General features: G+C 43.0%; 1 protein-coding gene across 1 annotated transcript; it reads left to right on the top strand.

Annotated features, from left to right (window-relative positions):
• Positions 1–4,315: 4,315 nt before the first annotated feature.
• On the top strand, positions 4,316–6,270 carry TMSB4X (thymosin beta 4 X-linked). The gene is made up of 3 exons (XM_075590215.1): positions 4,316–4,466; positions 5,488–5,600; positions 5,805–6,270. Exons 2-3 carry the CDS (start codon positions 5,501–5,503, stop codon positions 5,837–5,839), a joined length of 135 nt encoding a protein of 44 aa, XP_075446330.1. The 5' UTR covers positions 4,316–4,466; positions 5,488–5,500; the 3' UTR covers positions 5,840–6,270.
• Positions 6,271–24,482: the final 18,212 nt, after the last annotated feature.

Genomic DNA, 24,482 nt, shown 5'->3' with positions numbered 1-24,482 from the left:
GGGATGGACAAAAAGGTACATACAGTGGGAGGTTGATCCTATACCAACCTGATTGATGTTCTGGCAACAAATCCTACTTAATTCACTCTCATAATTAGTTTTTGTCATGCAGTTATTACTCCTTCACATGCTGGCATCATACATTGCATGGACCACACCAGAGGAGATGCTGAATCTCACCATAACGATTTACCATTAGGCCTGCTGGTAAATAGTATTTCTGGTAAATATTCTTAAAATTGAGACAACCAATGTAATGTTCTTGAACAGACCTGCTCTACATTCATGGTTACAGCCCCAATACCTCTGAAGTGTTGCCAACTTGGTTAGGAAAAGACCATAAATAAATACTTTGCAAATCTAGACAAATCATGATCTGGTGCAGCATTTTAACTTGGGTAAAATATTAAAATATAGATCCAATGTTGGTCTTTCTCCCTCCTAATAGAGCAGGGGTGGGGAACCTTTTTTCTGCCAAGGGCCATTTTGATATTTATAAAATCATTCGAGGGCCATACAAAATTATCAACTTAAAAATTTGGTCAAACATTTAATGAACTCACCACTAATGTGATGGCTGGAACTGCTTCTCTTTGGGTGACTATGACTGACTGCGGGTTGGTGTCTGTGCGCACGCACATGCACACGCGCGCACACACACACACACACACACACACGTACACAGAAATCGGGCAGGGGGGAGGGAAATCAGACTCTCAGACCCACTCTCTCTCTCTCAGACACACTCTCTCTCAGACTCTCAGACCCACTCTCTCTCTCTTTCTCTCTCAGGCACACTCTCAGACTCTCACTCTCTCTCTCAGACCCACTCTCTCTCTTTCAGACTCACTCTCTCTCAGACTCTCTCAGACCCACTCTCTCTCTCAGACTCTCAGACCCACTCTCTCTCTCAGACTCTCAGACCCACTCTCTCTCTCAGACTCTCACTCTCTCTCAGACTCTCACTCTCAGACTCACTCTCTCTCTCAGACACACTCTCTCTCAGACCCACTCTCTCTCTCTGACACACTCTCTCTCAGACTCTCAAACCCACTCTCTCTCTCAGACTCTCAGACCCACTCTCTCTCTCAGACTCTCTCTCTCTCTCTCTCAGACTCTCACTCTCTCTCAGACTCTCACTCTCTCTCTGACTCTCTCTCTCCCAGACTCTCACTCTCTCTCTCACTCTCACTCTCTCTCTCAGACTCTCAGACCCACTATCTCTCTCTCAGACTCTCTCTCAGACTCTCTCTCAGACTCTCAGACCCACACTCTCTCTCTCAGACTCTCAGACCCACTCTCTCTCTCTCTCAGACACACACACCTGAGTGGGGGGAGGTTCGGAGAAATAACACACACACAATCACACACACAATCACCCACACACTCACCCACACACACACTCACAATCACCCACACACCCTCACCCACCCACACACACTAAATCACCCACACACACACACACACTCACCCACACACACACAATCACCCACACACACACACTCACCCACAAAATCACCCACCCACACACACAATCACCCACACACATAATCACCCACACACACAATCACCCACAAAATCATCCACCCACACACACAATCACCCACACACACTCACCCACAAAATCACCCACACACACACTCACCCACAATCACCCACACACACACTCACCCACAAAATCACCCACACACACTCACCCACCCACACACACAATCACCCACACACACAATCACCCACACGCACACACAATCACCCACACACACACACACAATCACCCACACACCCACACACACAATCACCCACACGCACCCACAATCATCCACCCACACACACAATCAACCACCCACACACACAATCACACACTCACCCACAATCACACACACACACACAATCACCCACACACACACAATCACCCACCCACACACACCCACAATCACACACTCACCCACACACACTCACCCACCCACAAAATCACACACTCACCCACCCAATATCACCCACACACAATCACCCACCCACAATCACACACACACAATCACACACACACAATCACACACAATCAGCTGCAAGAAGTGACAACTTGAGATGCATGCGATCACACAGTCATTTTATGGGGGCTCTGCAAAAGTTAATCATACAACTTGTATTGAAGTCAAGGAGACCAATGATGCTGGGATTAGGCTGCGTCCACGCTAGCGCTGAGCGGGGCGGCGCTTGGTGAGGTGACTTGCATATATATGCTCACGCGATGCACGCGTATGCGGCGGGCACACACGCTCACCGGCGCTTGAGTAAACAATTTTTTTAAAAACTTTCTAGGTTCCCCTGCAGCGTCCCCGCCTAAAATTTGTTTAAGCGCCGATGAGCGTGTGTGCCCTCGCCTACGCATCGCGTGAGCAGGGGCTCGCATATATATATATATGCAAGTCACCTCGCCAAGCGCCGCACGCTCAGCGCTAGCGAGGACGCAGCCTGTGAGTGGAGGACCGTGTAAGTGCGCGGGGCAGGGTCCGTGGACGTGCGCATGGGGGGGAATCAGAGCGGGGGGGATCGGAGGAGGACCGTGTAAGTGCGCAGGGGGGGGGGATTCTGAGCAGGGGGGGGGATTCTGAGCAGGGAGGGATTCTGAGTGGGGGGGGGATTCTGAGCAGGGGGGTGGATTCTGAGCAGGGGGGGTATTCTGAGCAGGGGGTGGAGGTATTCTGAGCAAGGGGGGGTATTCTGAGCAGGGGGGTATTCTGAGCAGGGGGGGTATTCTGAACAGGGGGGGATCGGAGGAGGACCGTGTAAGTGCGCGGGGGGGGATTCTGAGCAAGGGGGGATCGGAGCATGTGCCCTCCTCCACAACTGCTGCCCGGTGTGGTGTGTGGAGGAGGACCGTGTAAGTGCGCGGGGGGGAATTCTGAGCAAGGGGGGGATCGGAGGAGGTCCGTGGACGTGCGCAGGGGGGGGGGGGAATCGGAGCAGGAGGGGATCGGTGCAGGTGCCCACCTCCGCAACTGCTGCCCGGTGTGGAGATTCAAGTTTCTTCCTCCGCAGACTCGCTCTTCTGTGGACGTGCTCCGTAGGGGGGAGGGTTGCGGTCTTGGCAAAAAAAAACAAACTCTTGGCAATATGCCAACACGAGGCAGCCAATCAGGAAAGGGGAAGTTTTTTTTGTTTTTTTTCCCCTCCTTTCTTTCGAACGCACAAACGGCCGCCTAACTCACGGGGGCCGGACCAAAACAGTTGGCGGGCCATATACGGCCAGCGGGCCGGACGTTCCCCACCCCTGTAATAGAGGTGTATTTGTATTTTATCTGGTAGTGTTAGGACCTGTGAACTGGGTCTGCCTTGTCGTGGCTCACAGGTTTACAATGCTTTGGCCAAAGTTTTAAACTAAATTACCCTTTTTCAAGAGAATATATAAGTATTTTACTGTGTATTTTTGTCATATTGGATGTAGCTTTGGACTTCTCTGTTGCTTGTAAAATATTAAATGCAGGTCTACTCAAGTGTATTCTTTTTCTTAGTACAGAAAGATAGTGCAAGTACAGGAAATAGCATTTCCTGCCTTACTAAACTACTCCCATGTGATAATTTTGCATGGATTAACCATTTCAATGCTAGGGGCCTGCAAAGTAACACAAGAATGTGCCACTTGCACCTTTAAACAATACAGGCGTTATCATTTCACACAGGGATTTGCTCCGGGCTTTCAGCCAGAAAAAAAAAACACATCTAAATATGATTTAAAGTTCGCTTTGTCGAACATACAGTATACCCTGGTTTCAGAAACTTCAAGTCGAGAGGCATATGTGCAAAGAGCAAGAAGAAAAAGAGGAAAACACTGCACTTCTCCTTTTGAACTAATCAGTAGGCAGGCAAAATTAAAAGTGAGATTTTATACAACACTTTTGTACAGTGTTATTATCCCCAAACACCATTGAAAACCAATTTTTTTACTGACATTTATAATGGAAGTGATTTTATGAAAATCTCCAGGCTGGGCCTATACTAATGGAAAAAAACACCACATTTAACACATTTTAAAGCACATTGAAAATAAATATATATTTTTACATTGGTGGCTTTATTATTAAATGTTATTGTTGTTATTATTATTATTGTTATTATTATTATTATTATTAATCTGCACCCATTACTGCCAAGTTAGTTTGCAGCAAGCTTTACCTTTGTGTGACAATGCATATTTCAACAAGCCTGCATCTACTATATTCAGCTCCCTTACCAATCTGAAACACTTGATGCATTTGCGAGGACTTATTTTGAAATGCAATGTAGCCGAAAGGATGGGGAATGGTAACGTGAGTGCAAGTAAGGAGTTAACACGCGGTGCCAGGCTAACGGGTGACGTCACTACAATTTGCATAGAGCGGACCATATAACCGCACCGGCAGCGCGCGCTCTCACACCCCAGGCTGCACTCGCGAGGATCTGTTCTTCTTGTGCGTGTATTGTTGCTGGTAAGTACGAATTTCATATGGCTGCTCTATGCAGTACATCACATTGCAATCCTCCGTTTCAAACAGAACAGGCGATAACGTCAGCCTGTGCACCCTTTTGGTGATTTAATTGCTTTACATTGAAATGAGCTGCTAATATATCGTGCAGCTATTAAAGGCTGCATCTGCATATAACATTGCATGCCCGTTATTATAGGGCATCGTCACATCAGTGTAACCCCTGCATTTGTATCATGCTAGTTAGCTTTGTAACAGCCTCACACGGCTATAAGGAGGCATGGTTGACAGATGTTTAAAACAAAATGATCATTTTATCAACTGAAACGTTTATTTCTGCTATTGCACAATCCTAAATCTGTTTTTCTGCAATGCACCAATTCCCCCCCCTAATCGGTGAGAATTGAGATTGAGAAACCCAAATGAAAGTAAACGCATTTCTATGTGCTCACAAATTACTTTAAAGTAATCTCTTGTACGTCGATGCGTTAGTAAGGGAGAGTGGGGGGCGCTGGAGCAGAATGGGGCGCTGGGGCAGAATAGGGCGCTGGGGCAGAATAGGGCGGTGGTTAAGGCTCCTTGGGCTGCAGCTCTTTGTAAGAAGAAAAGAATGCGTGACTCCATCTGCCAGCCAAAGGAACAGACTTGCCCCCTAGTACGTGGAGACCCGATTAACATGGGCTATATGCACAGGATTGCCATGATTTTAGAGGCTTTATTGATGAGATTGGGAAAGAGTAATTTGGGAGTTGTTTGAATAAGCTTTTGCTGTTCTGCTGAGTTAAATACTCCATGCTCTAATCTTGAGTACTGTGTTTTAGTTTGAGGAAGGCATATAAAAACTTGATGTATCATTTACTTAGAAAATAAGATGTATGTGTCACTGTGTTAAATATCTCAAATATATTAAGGGGGAGAGGGGGCTAGGAGGGTGTGGCAGCCACTAAAAGATTAAGTGGCTTTTTTTTTTTGGAAGGATGGTGGCGCTCTTTAACACTTTCTTATTCGTCTCCTTTTTCAACAGATCATCCTACAAAATGTCTGACAAACCAAATATGGAAGAGGTTGAGAAATTTGATAAGGCCAAGTTGAAGAAGACCGAAACCCAAGAAAAAAATCCACTTCCCTCAAAAGAAAGTGAGTTTGTTTTTTTGCTTTTTTTTTTCCCCCTATGGAAATAAATTACCCTTCTGTCCACTTTATGCTATAAATTGCTCATTCTTCTGAAAAGACTTTTTTTTTTTTTTTTCTTGGATATAAAGGATTATTTTTTTTGTGGAGTAATTTTATTTAAATCCTAAATAAATACTAAACTTGTCTTGTTTTTTTTTTTCTTTTTAGCGATTGAGCAAGAGAAACAAGCAACTGAATCATAATGAACCCCACTGCCCTTGATATGCACTGTACATTCCACAAGCATTGCCTTCTTATTTTACTTCTTTTAGCTGTATAACTGTAAAATAACTAAGATTCAAAGCGGTTGGATAACGTTTACTGTGCTGCCCCGTTACAACCAAAAGAAAGGAATAAGAACTACTGAACACTGAAGGCACTGCCTTTCCATCTGCCTGTCTGGCTTGGGTTCTGATGGCATAAAAGAGCTTGCATGATGAGAAGATTCTGGGTGGAACTACAGAAATTGAGTAACATGTGATGAGTGACAAGAAAGCTGCACCAAGACCAAGCAAGCTGTAAAAAAAAAAAAAATGCGGCCAATCGAGTGCCATGTTATTTGTTCAAAATGATTTGAATTATTGGAATGCACAATTTTTTTTTTTTAATATGCAAATAAAAAGTTTAAAACATTGCTCTGGTTCATGTTAAAAATTTATTTTTTATTATTTTTAAATTCCCACTCTTCATGAGCCATGGCGCTGGATATAAGCCTCAAGCTGGTCTAGCACAAAGGGTGCTTGCCTCATGTGTTGGGTTGTGGGTTTATTTTATTTGACAAAATCTGCCAGAAATCTACTGACCTGTTTTTTTTTTTTTTTTGTCCTGCACTGGCTGCAACCACAATGACGGTACTATTATGCCTACTGTTTTGCTCCATATGTGTGGCTGCTAGTAACACTCATTCAATTATAGTATAACTAGTTTAACAGCTGGGTGTGGTCTGCCACTAATTGCAAAGCATAGCCCTCCAGCTTTGAAATTCTTAAGATTGAAGTGCATGCAATTCTCCATATTGATATGCAGTCAAGTATAAAATAGCATAGACTTCTTGTCTTAAAATATTTTGTATGCAAATTAACAAACCAAAATGTTGAATACTAAAGCTCAATAGCTGTGCAATTTTATGCCATCCTGCATTTAGAATGTCTACATTACAAGATCTTGTTGAATATTCTTATTACATATGCACATTTTGAATGATTTCAATCAATTTCACATTTAACAGTCCAGTAAACGGTCATATTAAATGTATATATTTTAACACTTATGAGTTTAGTGAACATTAACGTAACACTATCATTAATTTTCAATACTACCAGTAGCCCAATTTGGAAACAATGAAAAATCAGCGACATGGTTTTGTGTGTAATCTGTCCATGAAGCATTTGTCCATGTTGGTTACATTTGTCTCTTGACAATTTAGCAAGAATGCCTTTAATGTACTTTATGCATTTAAATCCACTTGCAACACACTTCTTATGCTATTTAGGAATTATATTTTTAGTGATGAGTTTTGTAAAATATATAAAAGCCTTTGCAGGACAGGGTAGTGGAAAGGAATGCTTCAGTTTCACAAGAAGCAGTCAATAACCAACTCCCTAAAAACCCAGTTCTCCTTTGATTGAGGTCTTTGTGTTCTTAGAATAAAACATGTTGTGCTTTTTCTCCTTTTATAGTCTTTTCACTCTGGAACGCCTACTGAACAATGTAAGGCAGATCTTGTATGCCGTTAAAGACTTGCACAATACACATGAGTGGGTGGACCTAAAGGATTTGGTTCTTTTTTTAACCTAGCAATTGCATGATATGATTTAAAGAACTCAACATTTTATATCCAGAAATCAATAAAATGAAATTATACAAGGGCTATGGCCAGAGACCAGCCTTCTTAATGTTGGCCTAATTGTGTTTTATATATATATATATATAATTTAAAATGTTGTTTTTGTCTCAACCGCAACCAAACTATTTGTGAATTATTTCTGTTTTTATATTGCTATATTTGCGAGGCACGCAGAAAATCTTATCGGAGTTTGTGTAGGATTCATCTGCAGAATAACCCAACTAGATTTTATTTTTTTCTGATCTTTCTATGCAACAGCTCGAGACGTAGTGTATGACTAATTTCAATGGTCTGTGGTTTGCAGGCGTAGTAGCATGGTCAGCCAGACATGCGTGTGCAAAGATGAAAGCTGCATTTATCAGAATAATGACACATTCTTCACAGATCTTACTCGGCAATGCTCAGGCAAGATGCCTTGCATGGCCTCTGGCCTTGAAGTGCCACACACAGCAGATGTTTCTATACCCCAGGGACATGAATGCATCGTATATCAGTGTGTTCATCTAACATAGTTCAATAAGAAAAGGCAATGTAGTATGTTGAGTTTTCAATTATGTATATTTCTATTGTAAAAACAATGATCATCTTTAATGTGTTTCAGGCATTATCAACATTATATAGAATACAATCTGTCATGAAACATAAACGCACAACAAACATGAATGGTGTTGCAGATATGGAGAGGACAGTTACAGTTGTTGCAGTAAAAACCTTGAGGGACATTCTTGGGTGACCACAGTATGCATCAAGCCTACTGTACTTCCCCCAAAAGTAATGCCGTGAATCAAGTGTCTCAACATTCATCTCAGCTCTAATATATATGTATCAAATGAAAGTGACACTCAATGTGCTTGCAAGTGATTTGGGAGAGGCACGTTATTGCACATAAAATATTGATGGATGGATCACATATTTCCCTTTTAGTCAGGGCAACAATCTCCATGTCTGAGGTGCTTTACAGTATAATAAAACTGTCAAATATAAGAAGATTAAATAGCACGTTTCTTGCATTTGGTGTGGCTAAAGGGATTTGAACTTTAATAAACGCACTTCCTAGAAGCTGGATACAAATATGCAAAATATGATTACAAATATGCTAATGCTTTTTTTTTTTAACTAATATATTTTAAGTTGTCCCGTACCTTTTCACTAAGGCCTCAATGTATTACATTGTCTCTAGCAGACAGGTTGGTTCATGTTAGTGAGGAAATTCTGAACAGATACCAATCTCTTCTGTAAAATTACTCTTCCTGTTCTGAAAAATCTTGCTGTGCAATAACGGCCTATTTTTTAAGGAGTTTTTTCTATTACAGTAAAACAGGGAGTTCTAAAAAGATTTAATGGGCAACAAAAAAAACAAACAAAATAGGTGCAAATTATTATACACAAGAAAAAAAAAAAAAACATTTTCTGTGTATTTTTTTATTTTTTACCCTATTGGAAAGCTCAGGAGTTTGGTCTCTAACATTGATCCATTGCAGTGCAAGAAAGTACTTGGATATTGCTATATGATCTAATGACCCAATTATTATTTTGGGAAAATCACACTGAATTCTTTAATTTGCTTCAGACTGTGACACTTAATATAATAACGAGTTCTTTAGAGATGAAGCTGTACAATTTGCAAGACCTCAGCAAGTCTCTTCCATGGTTTGGAAAGTTCAAGCACAAGTATATTACTTTTCCAGTACATTTATTTAAATGTATTATGACCTGCATGTTTTTCCATAATCCACATGGCTACTAATACTAAAATGCAATGTACTGTTACGGATACACAGGGGCAGCTAGAGACAAAATTGGTGGCTTTTTAGGAGTAGACAAAACAAACAGAAAGATTCCCTAATGAATGCACTCAAAACGATAAAGTATGAATAATGATGTATAAAAGTAATTTATTAGATATCAATAATAAAAAATATTTAGTACAGAGGGGCGTGGTAAGAGGATCCAGGACTACCCCCTGGTGGTGGTCCTGGATCCTCTTACCACGCCCCTCTGCACTAAATATTTTTTATTATTGATATCTAATAAATTACTTTTATTTATACATCATTATTAATACTTTATCGTTTTGAGTGCATTCATTAGGGAATCTTTCTGTTTGTTTTGTCTACTCATCCTTACATCCCTTTCTGCACCAGATGATATTCCTTACTATCATATATTACCTCATTACCTTCAAGCTGATGCGGGAGCTTTCCCTCTCCCCCTCCTTCCCCCCCTTCCCCTTCTTTTTATAAGGCTTTTTAGGGGTGTAAGGATAGTGACAATATCGATATTTCTGTTGTACAGCAAATAAAAATAACTTGTGAGCACATTTGCATGTCTCAGACAGGTCTGCAATCATGCCTTTCACTCTTAGCATAGAATGGGTCCACTGCAACCAGGGATTCTGGGAAATGGCATGCAAATGAGCACACAGTGTCACCTTTTGTTTCTTGTCCATTTTAACATGACCCCTATAAGCTTATGTCTGCCATATTTCACAGCTTTTTCAGCACAGCGTGGGTTAAAGAAGTGCATATTTCTGATAAACCCTGGCTGTACATACAATATGACACTATTAGATTGCAGTACCATGTTCAAGCATAGCTCTGTTTTATTTTATTTTCTATATTGTAAGGCATTTAGGGGTTAGATCACCATAACATAATGTTCACCTGATCCTGCTCTCCGTGTAATCCTTGCTTTCAATGAGTTAGATCTCCTTTGCATATACTTTCCTTGTTGCTACTTTCCCAGATATTTCTATTTAAAGGGTAATAGTGTACTCATGCCATCATGAAGTATCACCTGGACCGTCTTAAATTGCCTTATTAACCAATGGTAGCCCATATTTTAAGACTAATTTGGGGAAGGACAAAGCATGTCTATAAGAAATAAATATGATCCATGCAGTGACCTGTTGTTCCTTTGTCTTAATATTGATCTGGTTGCAGCCATGGATTGTAACACTTGTCTATTCGGAAATCTGGAACACTTACCCACAAACATCTTATACACCAGACCTAGCTTCTTTCCCTGCCTACTTTAACCTACTCACTGCCAGAGAGCTTCTTTCCCTGCCTACTTTAACCTGCTCACTGCCAGAGAGCTTCTTTCCCTGCCTACCTTAACCTACTCACTGCCAGAGAGCTTCTTTCCCTGCCTACTTTAACCTGCTCACTGCCAGAGAGCTTCTTTCCCTGCCTACTTTAACCTGCTCACTGCCAGAGAGCTTCTTTCCCTGCCTACCTTAACCTACTCACTGCCAGAGAGCTTCTTTCCCTGCCTACTTTAACCTGCTCACTGCCAGAGGGGCTGTAACACAGTCCTTCACCATGAAATCCTGGCCTCTCTGTTTTTGAAGGGTTCAGATATGTGTCTTTTGGGGACCTTCCTTCCTCAAAAAGAACACCCTGCAGTGTATTGTAATGTTCAGATTCTCATTTAATCAGTGTTCACTTTAAAATAAGGGATCAAAGAATGAAACACTTTTGGACCTCTGCCAGGATTGCTGACCCACTCAGCTTCACATCCTCTAATAATGACTGGTATGGAGGAGTTTCTTGCATAGGGCAGATTCTCCTACTAATGTGTTGGGGGAGGGGAGGTGGCTGCAAATTCATGCTGGCCCCAACAAATGGTTGTGGAATTTACAGTGGTATAAAGTCTGCCGTGTATTTGGCAACTTAGTTAAAGGCTTAATAGAGCAGTGGCTTTTAAATCTGTGAAAGATTAAATAGATGTATATTCATTATGGTCATGTATGACCATATACATGCAATTATGATTTATGCACAAGGCTTTGCAATTCTAGTGTTTGCATCCAACTTTTAATAACTTTTTGCCCAGAGACTAATTTAAGCAATGTTTGAATATGTAAGTACACACCACTTCCCCAACAACTAAGACTTCCCTAGCAACCCCTTACCATAAGCATGTTCTAGCTTCTGAGACCTGTGCATGTCTGCACAGTTTATAAATATTTAATTTTGAGTACTCGGTCATATCTGTATTTGTGGTCTCTAAGGCTGAGGAGCTTGGAGGTTTATGGATCGTATAATAAAAGCTGAGCAATATCTGTGTGACTTGCATGTCAAATGATTATGTACCAAAGTATCAAAGATATACTCAAAGCTGCACAACATAAGATAAACATTGATTGAACAAAACAATACAAGGTCTATTTTTTTGGGGGGGGGAGGGGGGGAGGTTGCTGCTGCTTTAAAAAGTGTTATTTATTTTTTTAAATAAATCAGTTCTGTACTATGAGAAAATACATGAAGCATTTAAAAAAAAGGTTTTAAAGACATTTTTAATGTTTCTAATGTAAATTTCCAAAGTGACAGCCCCCTTCCCCTTTCCGATTGGCTCTGGCTCTTGAGCCGCGCCCTCTCTCTAGCAGTGCACCAATTGTATCTTGTAACTGCCCAGTCAATCATATTCCAGGACTACATTGCCCAGAATGCTGTGCAAGAACTGAATTAAATAACCCTGAGCAAGCGATCGATTACAGGAAAACGGATCGATCTGCAGCTTAGCTAATCACTTGTCAGTGTGCAGATTTTATTGATGCACATATTGAATGGGGTAATTATATATATTTTTAAAAAAAACCGGCAGCTTGAAATGCAGCTTTAATGAAAATAGTTGCAATGGTCAAGTTTTTTTATTTTTTAAACCACGTCTTTGCATTGTTAATTTGACAACAATGTCAATGTTCCATGTTTGTACTTTATCCGTATATATATTTATGTAGTGGCAACAATATACAGATGTATACTGGCTGTGCATTGCCAGGAGAAAATGACCATCGAAATCCCCAGCCATGGAAAAATCTTCATTGCAGCCGGTGACCTACTTTGTAGAAGCAGACATTTTGTTTCCCCAGGGATCCGGGGGAACATAAGACGGACAATATCTGTATGTAGAGCTTCACAAAACAATCATGACAACACAGGGAAATAAAAAACAAAAGGTATGTCAAACATAAAGGGAATCCCTTCAAAAGTAATGGGCAATGGAGAGGCAGGAACGGTTTTAGGTGAAAGAGAAAAGTAGTTTTTAAAGGGATGGAAAGGATACAGTTAGGAACAGTGTGCATGAGACAAGGGGGGGTGTGGGGGGTATAACAAGAAATCAAATTTAAGATATACTGTACAATAGCGAGGAGCAGAAGAGGGCAGAACCTTAAAGGTGAGGAGGAGAACTTTGCAGCTGAATACAATAAGCAAGGGCAGAGATTTAAGGAATAGATAAGCAGACACTGTTCTGTGAGAAATTAAAATGCTTCTAGCTTTGGCATTTTGGATGTAGTGCATGTAGTGCAAGGAAGACATTTGAAACACAGCGAGACCTGCTAGTAGTAGATTTCAATATTCATGAGGGGAGACAACAAGGGCATTATTAGAGTATTATTAGAGTTTTAGTAGCAACAGGGTAATAGAGGGGCTGGTGGATCTTAGCATTGTTACTGAGGAAAAACCATAATGTTTTAGCCAGAGTGTGATTGGAGAAGGAGATATCACATGTAGATGATTATGCTTTTGACTGTGAGAAGAAAAGGAATATTGGCCCATGTTTAGAAGAAATGTCAGGGGATTAGTTTTAGACGTTTTACGTTTAAGGGGGTGGAACACCATACATGAGGATATAGCTGAGAGGCAATCAGAGACAGGATTGGTCTGAAGTTGGGAGGTTGGTATAGATAGATATCTCAGTATCTTCGATATAGAGGTGACCTGGAGCCAAATTAATTGATAAGGTCGGCTAGTCAAAGGAAAGGAAAGGTCCCATAATAGAGCCCCGAGATCGACAAATAGAATAAAACAACAAAGGATGAAGACATGTTATGAAAATAGACATAAAAGAAGTGATGAGAGAGGTATCGTATAAAGAGTCAGGGCAGGACCTTGTTACGGATATCAAGAGAGTAAAGCGTCTTCATATTTCACATACTGTACCTAGATACATTGGATTTCCAGGCTAATTCAGAAATGAATATTTAAAGGTGGTAAGCTTCCAAAGGTGGATAAAAATTGTATTTTTTTAATTCAGGATTAAAAATCATAACTCAAATAACTCAGCAGGGCATGGCTCCAAGATTTGTCCTGTCAATAGTTTATCTCTTGGCAAGCCTTATAAATATTTAACAGTAATTCAAACAATAAAAGCATACTCTCAGGGCATAGCATATTATTTTGACATTGGAATATTCAATTAGTATTTTATGCACGGTGCCATGAAATAGAATTTAAATTGATCAATGAACTGCAAGTTTGAAAAAAATCACCATATGTTTTTTCTTAAACTCTAAATGGATTGTGTCATTCCTTTCCATATATTGCATAACTTTCTAATTGAATGCTGTTCATTAGTATACCTTCTGTTTATACAGCACACATACATATTTTGTCAAAATTGCATACAGCTTGATGTCCAAAACGTTTGTGAGGTCTCAAATTGTTTTGCTCAGAGCTAATCAACACATCTGCTGAAGCTGTACTATGCATATACTATTGCAACTGCCAAGTGAAGGTATGATGGACTTCAGTGTAATTTAAAGCAATGCATTTCTGACTCCTTTGACATGAAAAGGTTTAATAATTCGTTATTTTCTGTATTACAGCTTAAAGAAGCTATGCTTCATCGGAGCAGAAATATATGTTACTGTAGAGCCTCCGGAGCAAATGCGATCCATGGGAGCTGCAGAATTTAGAGCGTTGCAGACAGGGCCGGCATGATGGTAGTGCCGTCAATTCCTGTGCACGAACCCAGCAGTTACAGAGGCCCCCGCGCTCTTCCCCACAACAATTAAACTAATTGTCAGGGGAGAGCACGGGGCCTCTGTAACTCACTTACTTTCTCCGGCAGCATCTCCTTATGCAGGGTGTCGTCATCATGACGCTGCAACGTCAAATCACGTCGCATTTTCATGACAACGTGACATTGTGACTCCATGCAGCATCATGTTGCTATGACAATGGGACGGCTTGTGATGCCGCAATCATGTGACATCCCATTGTCATGGCAATGCGACGTCATTTGACATTGTGGGACGATGGGGCTCTGCAGGAGATGATGAAGGAGAAAGTAAGAGGCCCCACACCACATGTCCCTGCACCAAGCCTTGTGATAGTCCCAGCCGACCCTGGTGACAGGGAGCCACCCAGTGGGGTCCGTGATATTGGAGATGCCTTCATGTAGCCATGTGAGAGGAACAGCAGCACTTGTCCCCATCGTCGATAAGGAGGAAGTCACAGGATTGTAACGAAAATCATTGGGCTATGTTAGGTTACACTTGCAGTCGTGACAACATTGGGTTCAAAGAAAAGCGAGGGAACGCCACGGCACACTTTAAAATGCCACCGCGAACACTCTACTAGTGCTGAGAGAGACTGAAGCGATTTTTCATCTGAATGCTGTTTTCCTGTCATTGTCTCTGGGTACATGATTTCTCCAACACCGGCTGGTAACCCCTTGAGACTGGTCTCTTAATGTTGCATTTTATATTACCATTGCGAGTGTATATATATATTCTTGGGCTCCTATTCAAAATTGTTAAACTTTTATACTAGGGAGCGTGCGCTTCTTTTGTTTGTTTTATATATAAATATATCTTGATACAATCTATTTCATCCAGCACTACATAAGTAGACATATTCAATAATAGAAACAGTCATATGTCAAAGGCGCTAGGCACACAAAATTCACATTTATTGACAGAAGAGACAAAAATAGAGACTAACAACTCAGCAAAGCAGGTCCGGACAAGACAGGAAAAAACGGCTTTACAGCCGTTGTGAGGTGGCTGTTTATTGTGTGTCTGTGGCAGGAGAGTCCATCGACGAGGACCAATGGAAATCCTTCATCAAAGATCCTCTGATCGCCCTTATCTGTGTTTAGGTAATCTCCCCCTATAATTGTTAGGTTCTTAAGTAAAGGTACAATCTTTGACAGTTCACTGTGAGTAAAGTGGAATTCTGTCACTGAAGTAAATATAATTTTTTTGGATGAATATTCAATCCATGTTTAAAACATGTGTATATATATATATATATATATACACATGTTTTAAACATGAATTGAATATTCATGCAAAAAAATTATATTTACTTCAGTGATAGAATTCCACTATATATATATATGGTATATATTTTCAATTTAAGATCATCATATTTAAGCCAACCATAGTTATTCTTATTGTTATTTCTTACGGATGCTTAACTGAAACGTTTTACCTGAAAACACTGCTGAGTCTCCCTTTTTTAATGCACTGTAAATATCTTTTCACTTATGTCGTTGTTCATGTGTTAATAGAAGTGTTATATCTGTATTAGTCATGACGGTAGGGGTAGCTGGCTGACCTAATGAAGAGAAATCCCAGCTAGTTACCCCTAAAAAAGTATAACTTGGCTGACTAAGTAATGTATATTTCAGCCCAATGTATGTAATGTCTGGGGAAGTACAGGGAATGTGGGCTAGCTGTGTGTAATTCTAAATCCAGTTTTTTACATAAATACCTTATGTCTATATTTATTCCCGTGTTAGCAATTCCCCCCAGCTTAGATACTTGGTATTGTGTGGTGATAAAATTAACAAGTCAGCCCTGCAAATGCAAATTATGTTATGTGCCTGTTCCTATCATTTCTATGGAAGGAGTTTCTGTAATCCATTTAGCTGAGCTGTTCCATAGAAAAGATATGATCAGGACAAAGGTAGGGGACTAGTTGATAGAATCAGTTACCAGGTCTGAGCCCCAGGTACTGTTTCTCTTGGCTGTCTGTCCTTGCTCAATGTTAAAGAATAGCCACCAAGGGATATTTAAGGGACACTGCTGATCAGAGCACTAGTCCATCTAAGAGACACTCTGGGAAGGAGTGTGGAGTTTGACAGTGACCAGCTGACGATACATGTCAGAGTGGCTGCTGTGTGTTCAGCACTCTGATATCCTGAAGCAGAGAAGCGGACAGGATAAACCCATTTGAAGCGGGTCTGTGCACCTAGTGAGACTAGAGACTTCCCCACCAGGTCCCAAGTGTGGTAAGTGTATGTTATATTGTGTATTTGTGTATTTTTCTACCCAGAATAAACTCCATTTGTTAAAATACTTTGTCCTATACTTAGTGATAGTGAACCCAGAAGGTTTTGGTGTTTGAAGTACTGGTCTCCCGTGACAATGGTTATGTCCTCCTTCAAGTATAAGATTATTTACAATTTTGGGACTACTGTGCCAGTATTAATCCAGTTCAATATGTACCTTGAGCGCAAGATAAGGGATCTAGTGTGAGTCTCTAATCTCACACAATTCGTTGTTTTTCAGTCCTCATGTAATAAGGCTTATATATTTGTGTGTCTTCTTTGGCTTCATCCCGAAGTAAATCTCACAGGGGATGGCTTTGCTTCTTTCCTGTGGAGCACAGGTAGAGAAATGAGTGATGTGGCTCAGAAAAACTCCTGCAGCACTTTCATCTGTAGCATTCTCCATATGTATAACAGACTTTTAGAGTGCGACAAATCGCAACACCATCACCACCCACGACTCGTGCCCCACATTACTAATAACGCGACTACAGATGTAGCAGCAATTATTGCACCCCATGTGCAATAGGACACAAAAAACGCCACAGGAAACACAAAATGCGCCAACGGAAGCAGTCGCCATTATAAGCGGATAAGACACATGCAAAAAAGGGTCGGTGCAATAATGCAAGCTACATCTGTACTCTGTATTTCATTCATTCAAAACAACCTGCATATAACTACATAATTAACTACTCCTGATGCATATATCTTTCCCAGTCCTTAAATCAGTAAGTAAATTTGCAATGATGTATTTGGGGAAATTTAATGTGGGAAACTTGGCCTGGGTATTTTGACAGGTGAGGCCTAAAGAGGGCCCATCTTAAAGGAAAGTTAAACGGATGGAAGAGCGGGGGGGATGGAAGTTGCAATCATCCAAAGAGGCTGAAATAAATGTCGCTAGCATTTATTTGGGCCTTTGACTGTCCACTCAATCCAGGGCTTTAGCTTTTTAATTGTTACATGCAGCATTTTTTTTTAAATATATCAGAACTCGCAAGTTATTAATAGCTGAGAACAAACAGTTAATATTCTACCTTTTAAAATCTTTCACACAGAAAGGCCTCAGTTTGTACTGCGGCCACTTCCCTTTTGATTTTTAATATGAAGCGGAAGCTCAAAGCTGCATATCAGTATAAAGGCTGGGGAAGTGGCTAACGCAGGGGACTGTAAACAGGGACCTGAGGTAAAGATCACGTGATCTTGGAGAAGTCTCAGGTACAGTATGAGATACACAAACAGGGCAATCTGCCAGCCGTGTATTTACCAAGTCCCCTCTCTCATTCTGTTACAAGGTCTGGATATGTTCCCAGAATATATGATGTGGGTGTTTCAAAGGGACAATGTTTTTATATGATTGTGCATAACATACGAAAAATGTTATATGCATAGATATCTTCAGTTTATTGATTTTATGTCATGAGGTGCCGGTGGGCTGTTAAAGAGCATGTATTTATTCTCACATTTCACACAATATCATGCTATAAAATACATGCTGCATATACAGTATGAATCAAGTACACCGATTCTCTACATTTTGTGCTGCTATGCTCCCTCTAATCTCCTCTCACACCATATTGATACTCCTAATACTAATATAATGTTTACAATACTTTATAATTGAATACATTTTTACACTCATGTAGATGATGACGGACGCGCGGGGGGTGGGGGGTTCATTATGTGGCAAAAAGTATTACTGGATGATAGTGGTTATTCATCAGCATGGCGCTAAACACTATGGTGATGACTCCAACTGCGAAATGAATGATCCCCATGGCATCTTGTTGTTAAATTGTAGTGGATTCATTCTTGAAATGGAGATATATGCTTTATGATTGCAGAGAAATTATATCAACGTGTATGTCCCTCAGTTGAAAGGGATATAGAAAAATACTATAGATTTTTTTTTACTCTGCTACATTTTTGAGCCAACCATGTAGGACAAACCAGCAGATTAGTGCAGCCCGTGTTCCACCCTCAAGGCAGCTGCATGACCAGGAGAAAAAAGTATACATAGCAATTTAGTTCTTCAGATTGCATACTGTACACCTTCAATTATGCTGTAAAGTGGATACCTGGAATATTTATATCGTTTTGGACAATTATGTTTAGACCTGTTAAGACTTGTCTACAGTGAAATGTACAGTGTTCTTGTTAACACATAGAAATAGAGTATATTGTTCTTACCATTGACTTGAAGTATGTCCAACGCCCTGGCTCACATTTACTGTACTAGAGCAGCCTCTAGAAATAAAGTACTTGATCGATGACTGACGGGAGAGACTGACTGTGACAGCAGCTGTGTAACGCCTGAATGCCCACAGACCTGGCCAGTCCCCAATACTGAGGCGAGTAAGGGTATAACACGCACCCACAGCAGTGAGGGCGTGCCCGGAGTGTGGTATGATGCGTTGCCAGGCCTGGTGATAAAGGGTTAACTTGATACTTGCTTTGTCCGGGATGCCAGAAGTCCGAGGGTAGAGATCCGAGAGCCGTAGGTCAGGGGCAGGAGAGAGCAGCATAGTAAGGTCCAGGGAGTAGCGAGGTACACGAAGTCAACGAGAGCCAAGATCAAATCCAAGGGTATCCAACGGGGGCAGGGACAGGAACTAAAGCTGTAATACAGAAGAGAGCCAGGCATAGACGACCGAACAACCGAAGTCACAGAAGAACTATGCAGAGCGAGGAAGGAGAGGGCAGACTGGGGTTATATATGCAGGAGGACCAATGAGAGCAAGAGGTGGAGCGGAGGCCTGTCTGAGCAAGCCCAGGGATAGGTTCAGGTGCCCAGAGTGGGAGTCAGCCAGGTGAGTGGTGGAGACAGCCTGTAGCTGATGGGAGGCAGAGCCAGCGGTGCGGGAGGACGGTAAAAAGGATCAGGTGCGCGCGGAGGAGCGGCATGGCGTCCGACGAGAGGAGGTAAGGAGTCGACGGTGAGGGGGTCTGGGACGAACGGCTGCACTGTGTAGCCTGGGTGATGGGGACCCGCTGAGAGGCGCGTCCCCTCTGATCCCTTACAGTACCCCCCCTTGAGGATCGGACTCCGGACGATCTTCCCAAGGTTTGTGAGGAAATTCCCGACTAAATTGTTTAAGAAGAGCTGGAGCATGAATGTGATGACAATGTACACAGGAACGCTCCTCCGGACCATATCCCTTCCAATGAATGAGGAACTGAAGTTTGCCCCTAGAAAAACGTGAATCGAGAATGGAGTGAACCTCAAATTCTTGTTGCCCTTGTATTACGATGGGGTTGGGTCTATGGGCGGTCCGGAAAATGTACATTTTGAATGAATGGTTTCAGAAGGGAAACGTGGAACATTGAGGGTATCCTCATGGTGGGAGGTAGCGAAAGTCGATAGGCTACTGGATTGATCCGTTCGAGGACCTTGAAGGGACCTAAGAATCTGGGCGCCAGCTTCTGAGAAGGGGTTTTAAGTTTAATATTTTTTGAAGAAAGCCAGACTCTGTCTCCAGGTTTGTACTCTGGAGCCACCTGACGTCGCCGATCTGCTTGAGCCTTTTGTTTTTGGACGGCCCCTTGCAAGGCTTTTTGAATCTTTTTCCTGGAGTCTTGTAGATTAGAAACTTGTATATCTGCTGCAGGTACACCAGAGGGCAGGGAAGAGAGAGGAAGGCTGCTGGGGTGGAACCCAAAATTAATGAAGAAAGGCGACTCTTGAGTGGATTCATTCTTCAACGAATTAATTGCAAACTCCACCCAGGGCAGTAGGTCCACCCAGTTGTCTTGAGATTCTGACACAAAGCATCTGAGATACTGCTCCAAGGTCTGATTCATTCTCTCTGTCTGGCCGTTGGTCTGTGGGTTGTAACCCGAGGAGAAGAGGAGGGATATGCCAAGTCTGTGAGAGAATGCTCGCCAAAACTTAGAAATGAATTGAGTACCCCTGTCCGAGACAATGGTGAGTGGAACGCCGTGTAGCCTGAAAATTTCTTTAGAAAATATGTTAGCCAAGGTAGCTGAATTGGAGAGACCCTTAAGGGGTACAAGGTGTGTGTGCTTGGAAAATCTGTCCACTACTACAAGGATCGTATTCATCCCCTTAGAAGGAGGAAGTTTCACAATAAAGTCCATGGAAATATGCTTCCAAGGCCGTTACGGAATAGGAAGGGGAAGGAGAAGACCGGATGGCTTGTGTCGGGCGGACTTGCTCTGAGCACAGACTGGACAGGCTCTGGTGAAATCAAAAATGTCTTTACTCATATTAGGCCACCAAAAGGTCCATTTAATAAGATCCACTGTCCTCTTGAAGCCAGGATGATCAGCTGATCTGGAAGAATTCCCCCAATCCAAGATCTTGTGGCAAAAACGTGGAGCAGCGTACAGACGTCCTTCTGGCACCTTAAATCTCCTAGGGATATGAGCCTGGGTTTGGTGATCTCATCCAGGATGTCGAAAGTATTGGCAGAAATAATGTATTTTGCAGGAAGAATAGACTCTGAAGATTCGTTAGATCCTTCCTCTGTAGAGAACTGGCGAGAAAGTGCATCGGTCTTGATATTCTTGGTACCCGGAATATAAGAAATCGTGTAATTGAAACGAGAGAAAAAAAGTGCCCAACGTGCTTCACGTGATCCCAGACGATGAGCCCCCTCAATATACAATAAGTTTTTGTGATCGGTGAGAATTGCTACTGGCTCTTTGGTACCCTCGAGGAGGTGTCTCCATTCTTGCAAGGCTAACTTAATAGCCAAAAGTTCACGGTTCCCGACATCATCATTTCTCTCGGCCGAAGAGAATTTCCTAGAAAAGAATCCACAAGGATAGAGTCTTTCTTGGGGTGAGGACCTTTGCGAGAGTACTGACCCAGCTCCCACATCCAAAACGTCAACCTCAAGGGTGATAGGAAGAGACGTGTCCGGGTGACGAAGGATGGGAGCAGAGACGAAAGCTTTTTTAAGAAACTCAAAGGCTTTGATGGCATCTGGAGACCATGCTGCTGATCAGCCCCTTTTTTGGTGAGAGCGGTAATGGGTAGAGCGATAGTGGAGAAATTACGGATGAATTTCCAATAGTAGTTTGAAAACCCAAGGAAATGCTGGACAGCTTTTAAGGAGTTCGGCAACGGCCAATCTAGAACAGCCTTCAATTTCTCAGGATCCATGGTGAAGCCTTTGTCAGAAATTATATAGCCAAGGAAGGCTGTGGATGATCAGTGGAAGAGACATTTTTCCATCTTTGCGTAGAGGCTATTGGCACGAAGCCGAGCGAGGACCACCCTGGTGTGACGAATGTGCTCTTCCAGGTTTTTGGAGACAATGATGATATCATCTAGGTATACGATGACGAAAACACCCAAAATGTCCCGGAAGATGTCATTCATAAATTCTTGGAAGACGGCTGGGGCATTGCAGAGGCCGAACGGCATCACTAAATATTCATAATGACCCGTACTGCACCGACACACTTTATTCGAGCAAATACCCAGTATGTACCTGGCAGATACCTGGAATGCGCCGCTCCTCACCTCTGACAAGCCCCGTTGCGTTTGCCTTCCCAGCCTGGGTTCATGCCTGGCTGACGGGCGGCTGATCTGTTAAATGGTAATGATTAGGATTTAATAGGCTGCAATGCTTCGCGTGTCTACCAGATGGCATAAATTCATGAATTGTAATGCAGTATATATATATATATACTGTGCAGTATTGCAGCCAGCGGGAATAAAATGCTTCAATCCCTGCTTGGAAAATACCTCAATGCACTCGGGCAGAAAACAGTCACAAACCTCAATACACCCGGGTATACCCGAATTCGTGGGACTAGCCGAGCTCGAATAAAGTGTGTCGCCAGTGTATGTGTGTTGAATGCAGTCTTCCACTCGTCACCCTCACGTATTCGGATTAGATTGTAAGCTCCTCTCAGGTCGAGTTTGGAAAATATAGAGGCTCCTTGGAGCCGGTCGAAGAGTTCCAAAATTAGAGGAAGAGCATACCGTTTATTAGCCATGATTTTGTTAAGCCCATGAAAGTCGATACAGGGTCTTAGGGAGCCATCCTTCTTCTTCACGAAGAAGAAACCCACCCTGGCCGGGGAAGTGGAATTCCGAATAAAACCTCTTGAGATTCTCCTGGATGTAAGTCGCCATAGCCTCGGGCACGGAGAGAGGATACGACTTAGACTTATGGAGTGTGGCTCCAGGAATTAATTCGATGGGGCAGTCGTACGAACGAAGAGGTGGTCAGGCTAAGGCCCCGCGCCCTCAGTCAGCGCGCCCGCACTGCAGACAGGCGGGGCGCTGACAGATACAGACCGCGATATGCGGTCTGTAGGGAGCCGGGAGCCGGGGCGGAAGTGGGAGGGAGGGGGGCGGAATCTGATCGTGGTGCCATCCACCCCCTCACACACATACACACACACACATACACACATACACACACACTTTAACCCGCAGCTCCTTCCCTGCTCCCCACCCAAGGCGCCTCCCATCTAGCTCCTTCCCTCCCCTCTCCTCCTCCCCATTGGCTGACTCGCGTACCACGTGACGCGTCAGCGCCAAAAATCACTAGGATCTTGCAGCATCGGCCGGCTGACGCATCACAGTATGTAGTCAGCCCTGCCGGAAGGAGGCAGCGGGGGCAGGGACCATTCGGGCAAGGGTCTGGTGGTCCGCGGCCGCGCCCCGCCGGCCGCAGCGGGTTCACAGCCTAAGACTTCCGCCTGAGTCTTGTTGAAGACATCCAAAAAAATCACGGTATACCTCAGGCAGGGTAGAGAGAGGAGGTGAAGAACCGTCAAGACCAGCGAGCACGGTAACGGGAGGAATAACCGCCTCCTTCAAGGTAGGACCCCACTGGATTGGTAGTTCGTCTGTCCAATCGACACGCGGGTTGTGAAGCTGGAGCCACGGCAATCCCAAAATGACCTGGACAGTAGGTGAGTGGAATACATTGAAGATGATGGCGTCCATATGACCATCCGCGGTGCTCAGGGTGAGAGGAACAGATTCCAATATTATAAACGCTGGTTAGAGCGGTCGACCGTCGATAGCCTCAAGACCAATGGGTGACTTCTTCTTGACTAACGGAATTTGATTGTTGCAAGCATAGTCGTGATCCAAGAAGTTGCCACCAGACCCGGAGTCGATGAAGGCTTCTACTGCTACCCGGACATTGGGACCCTCGAGAGTTATGGGCAGAAGAATTCTCTTCAGTAGCTCTTTGGGATGAGAGGGGCAAGGAGAGATGGTACCCAGTAAAAGCCTCTCAACCTTACTGGGTGTTCTCGTTTCCCGGTCGCTGGCGACAGTGATGTAGTTGATGTTCCGGGGACCCACAGTAGAAGCAGAGACCCTCATTTCGGCGGCGTGTTCTCTCAGCGGTCCGGCACTGCTGACTACCAATCTGCATCGGTTCAGGAGCGTCCAATGCAGGAAGAGCCAAGGGAGGAGACCTAGGAGAAGCAGACGAGGGCAGCATAAAATGGGGACGCTGGCGCTCCTGGCGTCTCTCTTGAATGCGCTGGTCCATCCGGATGCTGAGGGCAATAAGGTCCTCTAGAGATGAGGGACGAGCGTGAGCTGACAGGTTGTCTTTCAGGGATTTGGAAAATTCCCTGCCACTATGCTGCGGAAAGGGCTTCATCATTTCACCGAGTCTCTGCAGCGATGGTGCGGAACTCCACCGCATATCTTGCAGCTGACCTGCGACCCTGGGAGAGATGAAACAAGGAAGAAGCGGCAGTTTCCCTACGCACTGGTGTGTCAAAGACCTGCTGGAACCCTCGCCGAAATCTGGGGTAGTCTTGTGTTATCTCAGCTCTGTGCTCCCAGAGAGGTGAAGCTCAAGCGAGAGCATCGCCCGTCAGCAGGGCATAGACATATTTATTTATTTATAAAATATTTTACCAGGAAGTATTACATTGAGAGTTACCTCTCGTTTTCAAGTATGTCCTGGGCACAGAGTTAAGACAAA

This window comes from Ascaphus truei, chromosome 3, assembly GCF_040206685.1.
Source record: "Ascaphus truei isolate aAscTru1 chromosome 3, aAscTru1.hap1, whole genome shotgun sequence".
NCBI lineage: Eukaryota > Metazoa > Chordata > Amphibia > Anura > Ascaphidae > Ascaphus > Ascaphus truei.
The sequence above is the reverse complement of the archived record's forward strand: the minus strand, read 5'-3'. Positions and strand labels throughout refer to the sequence as shown.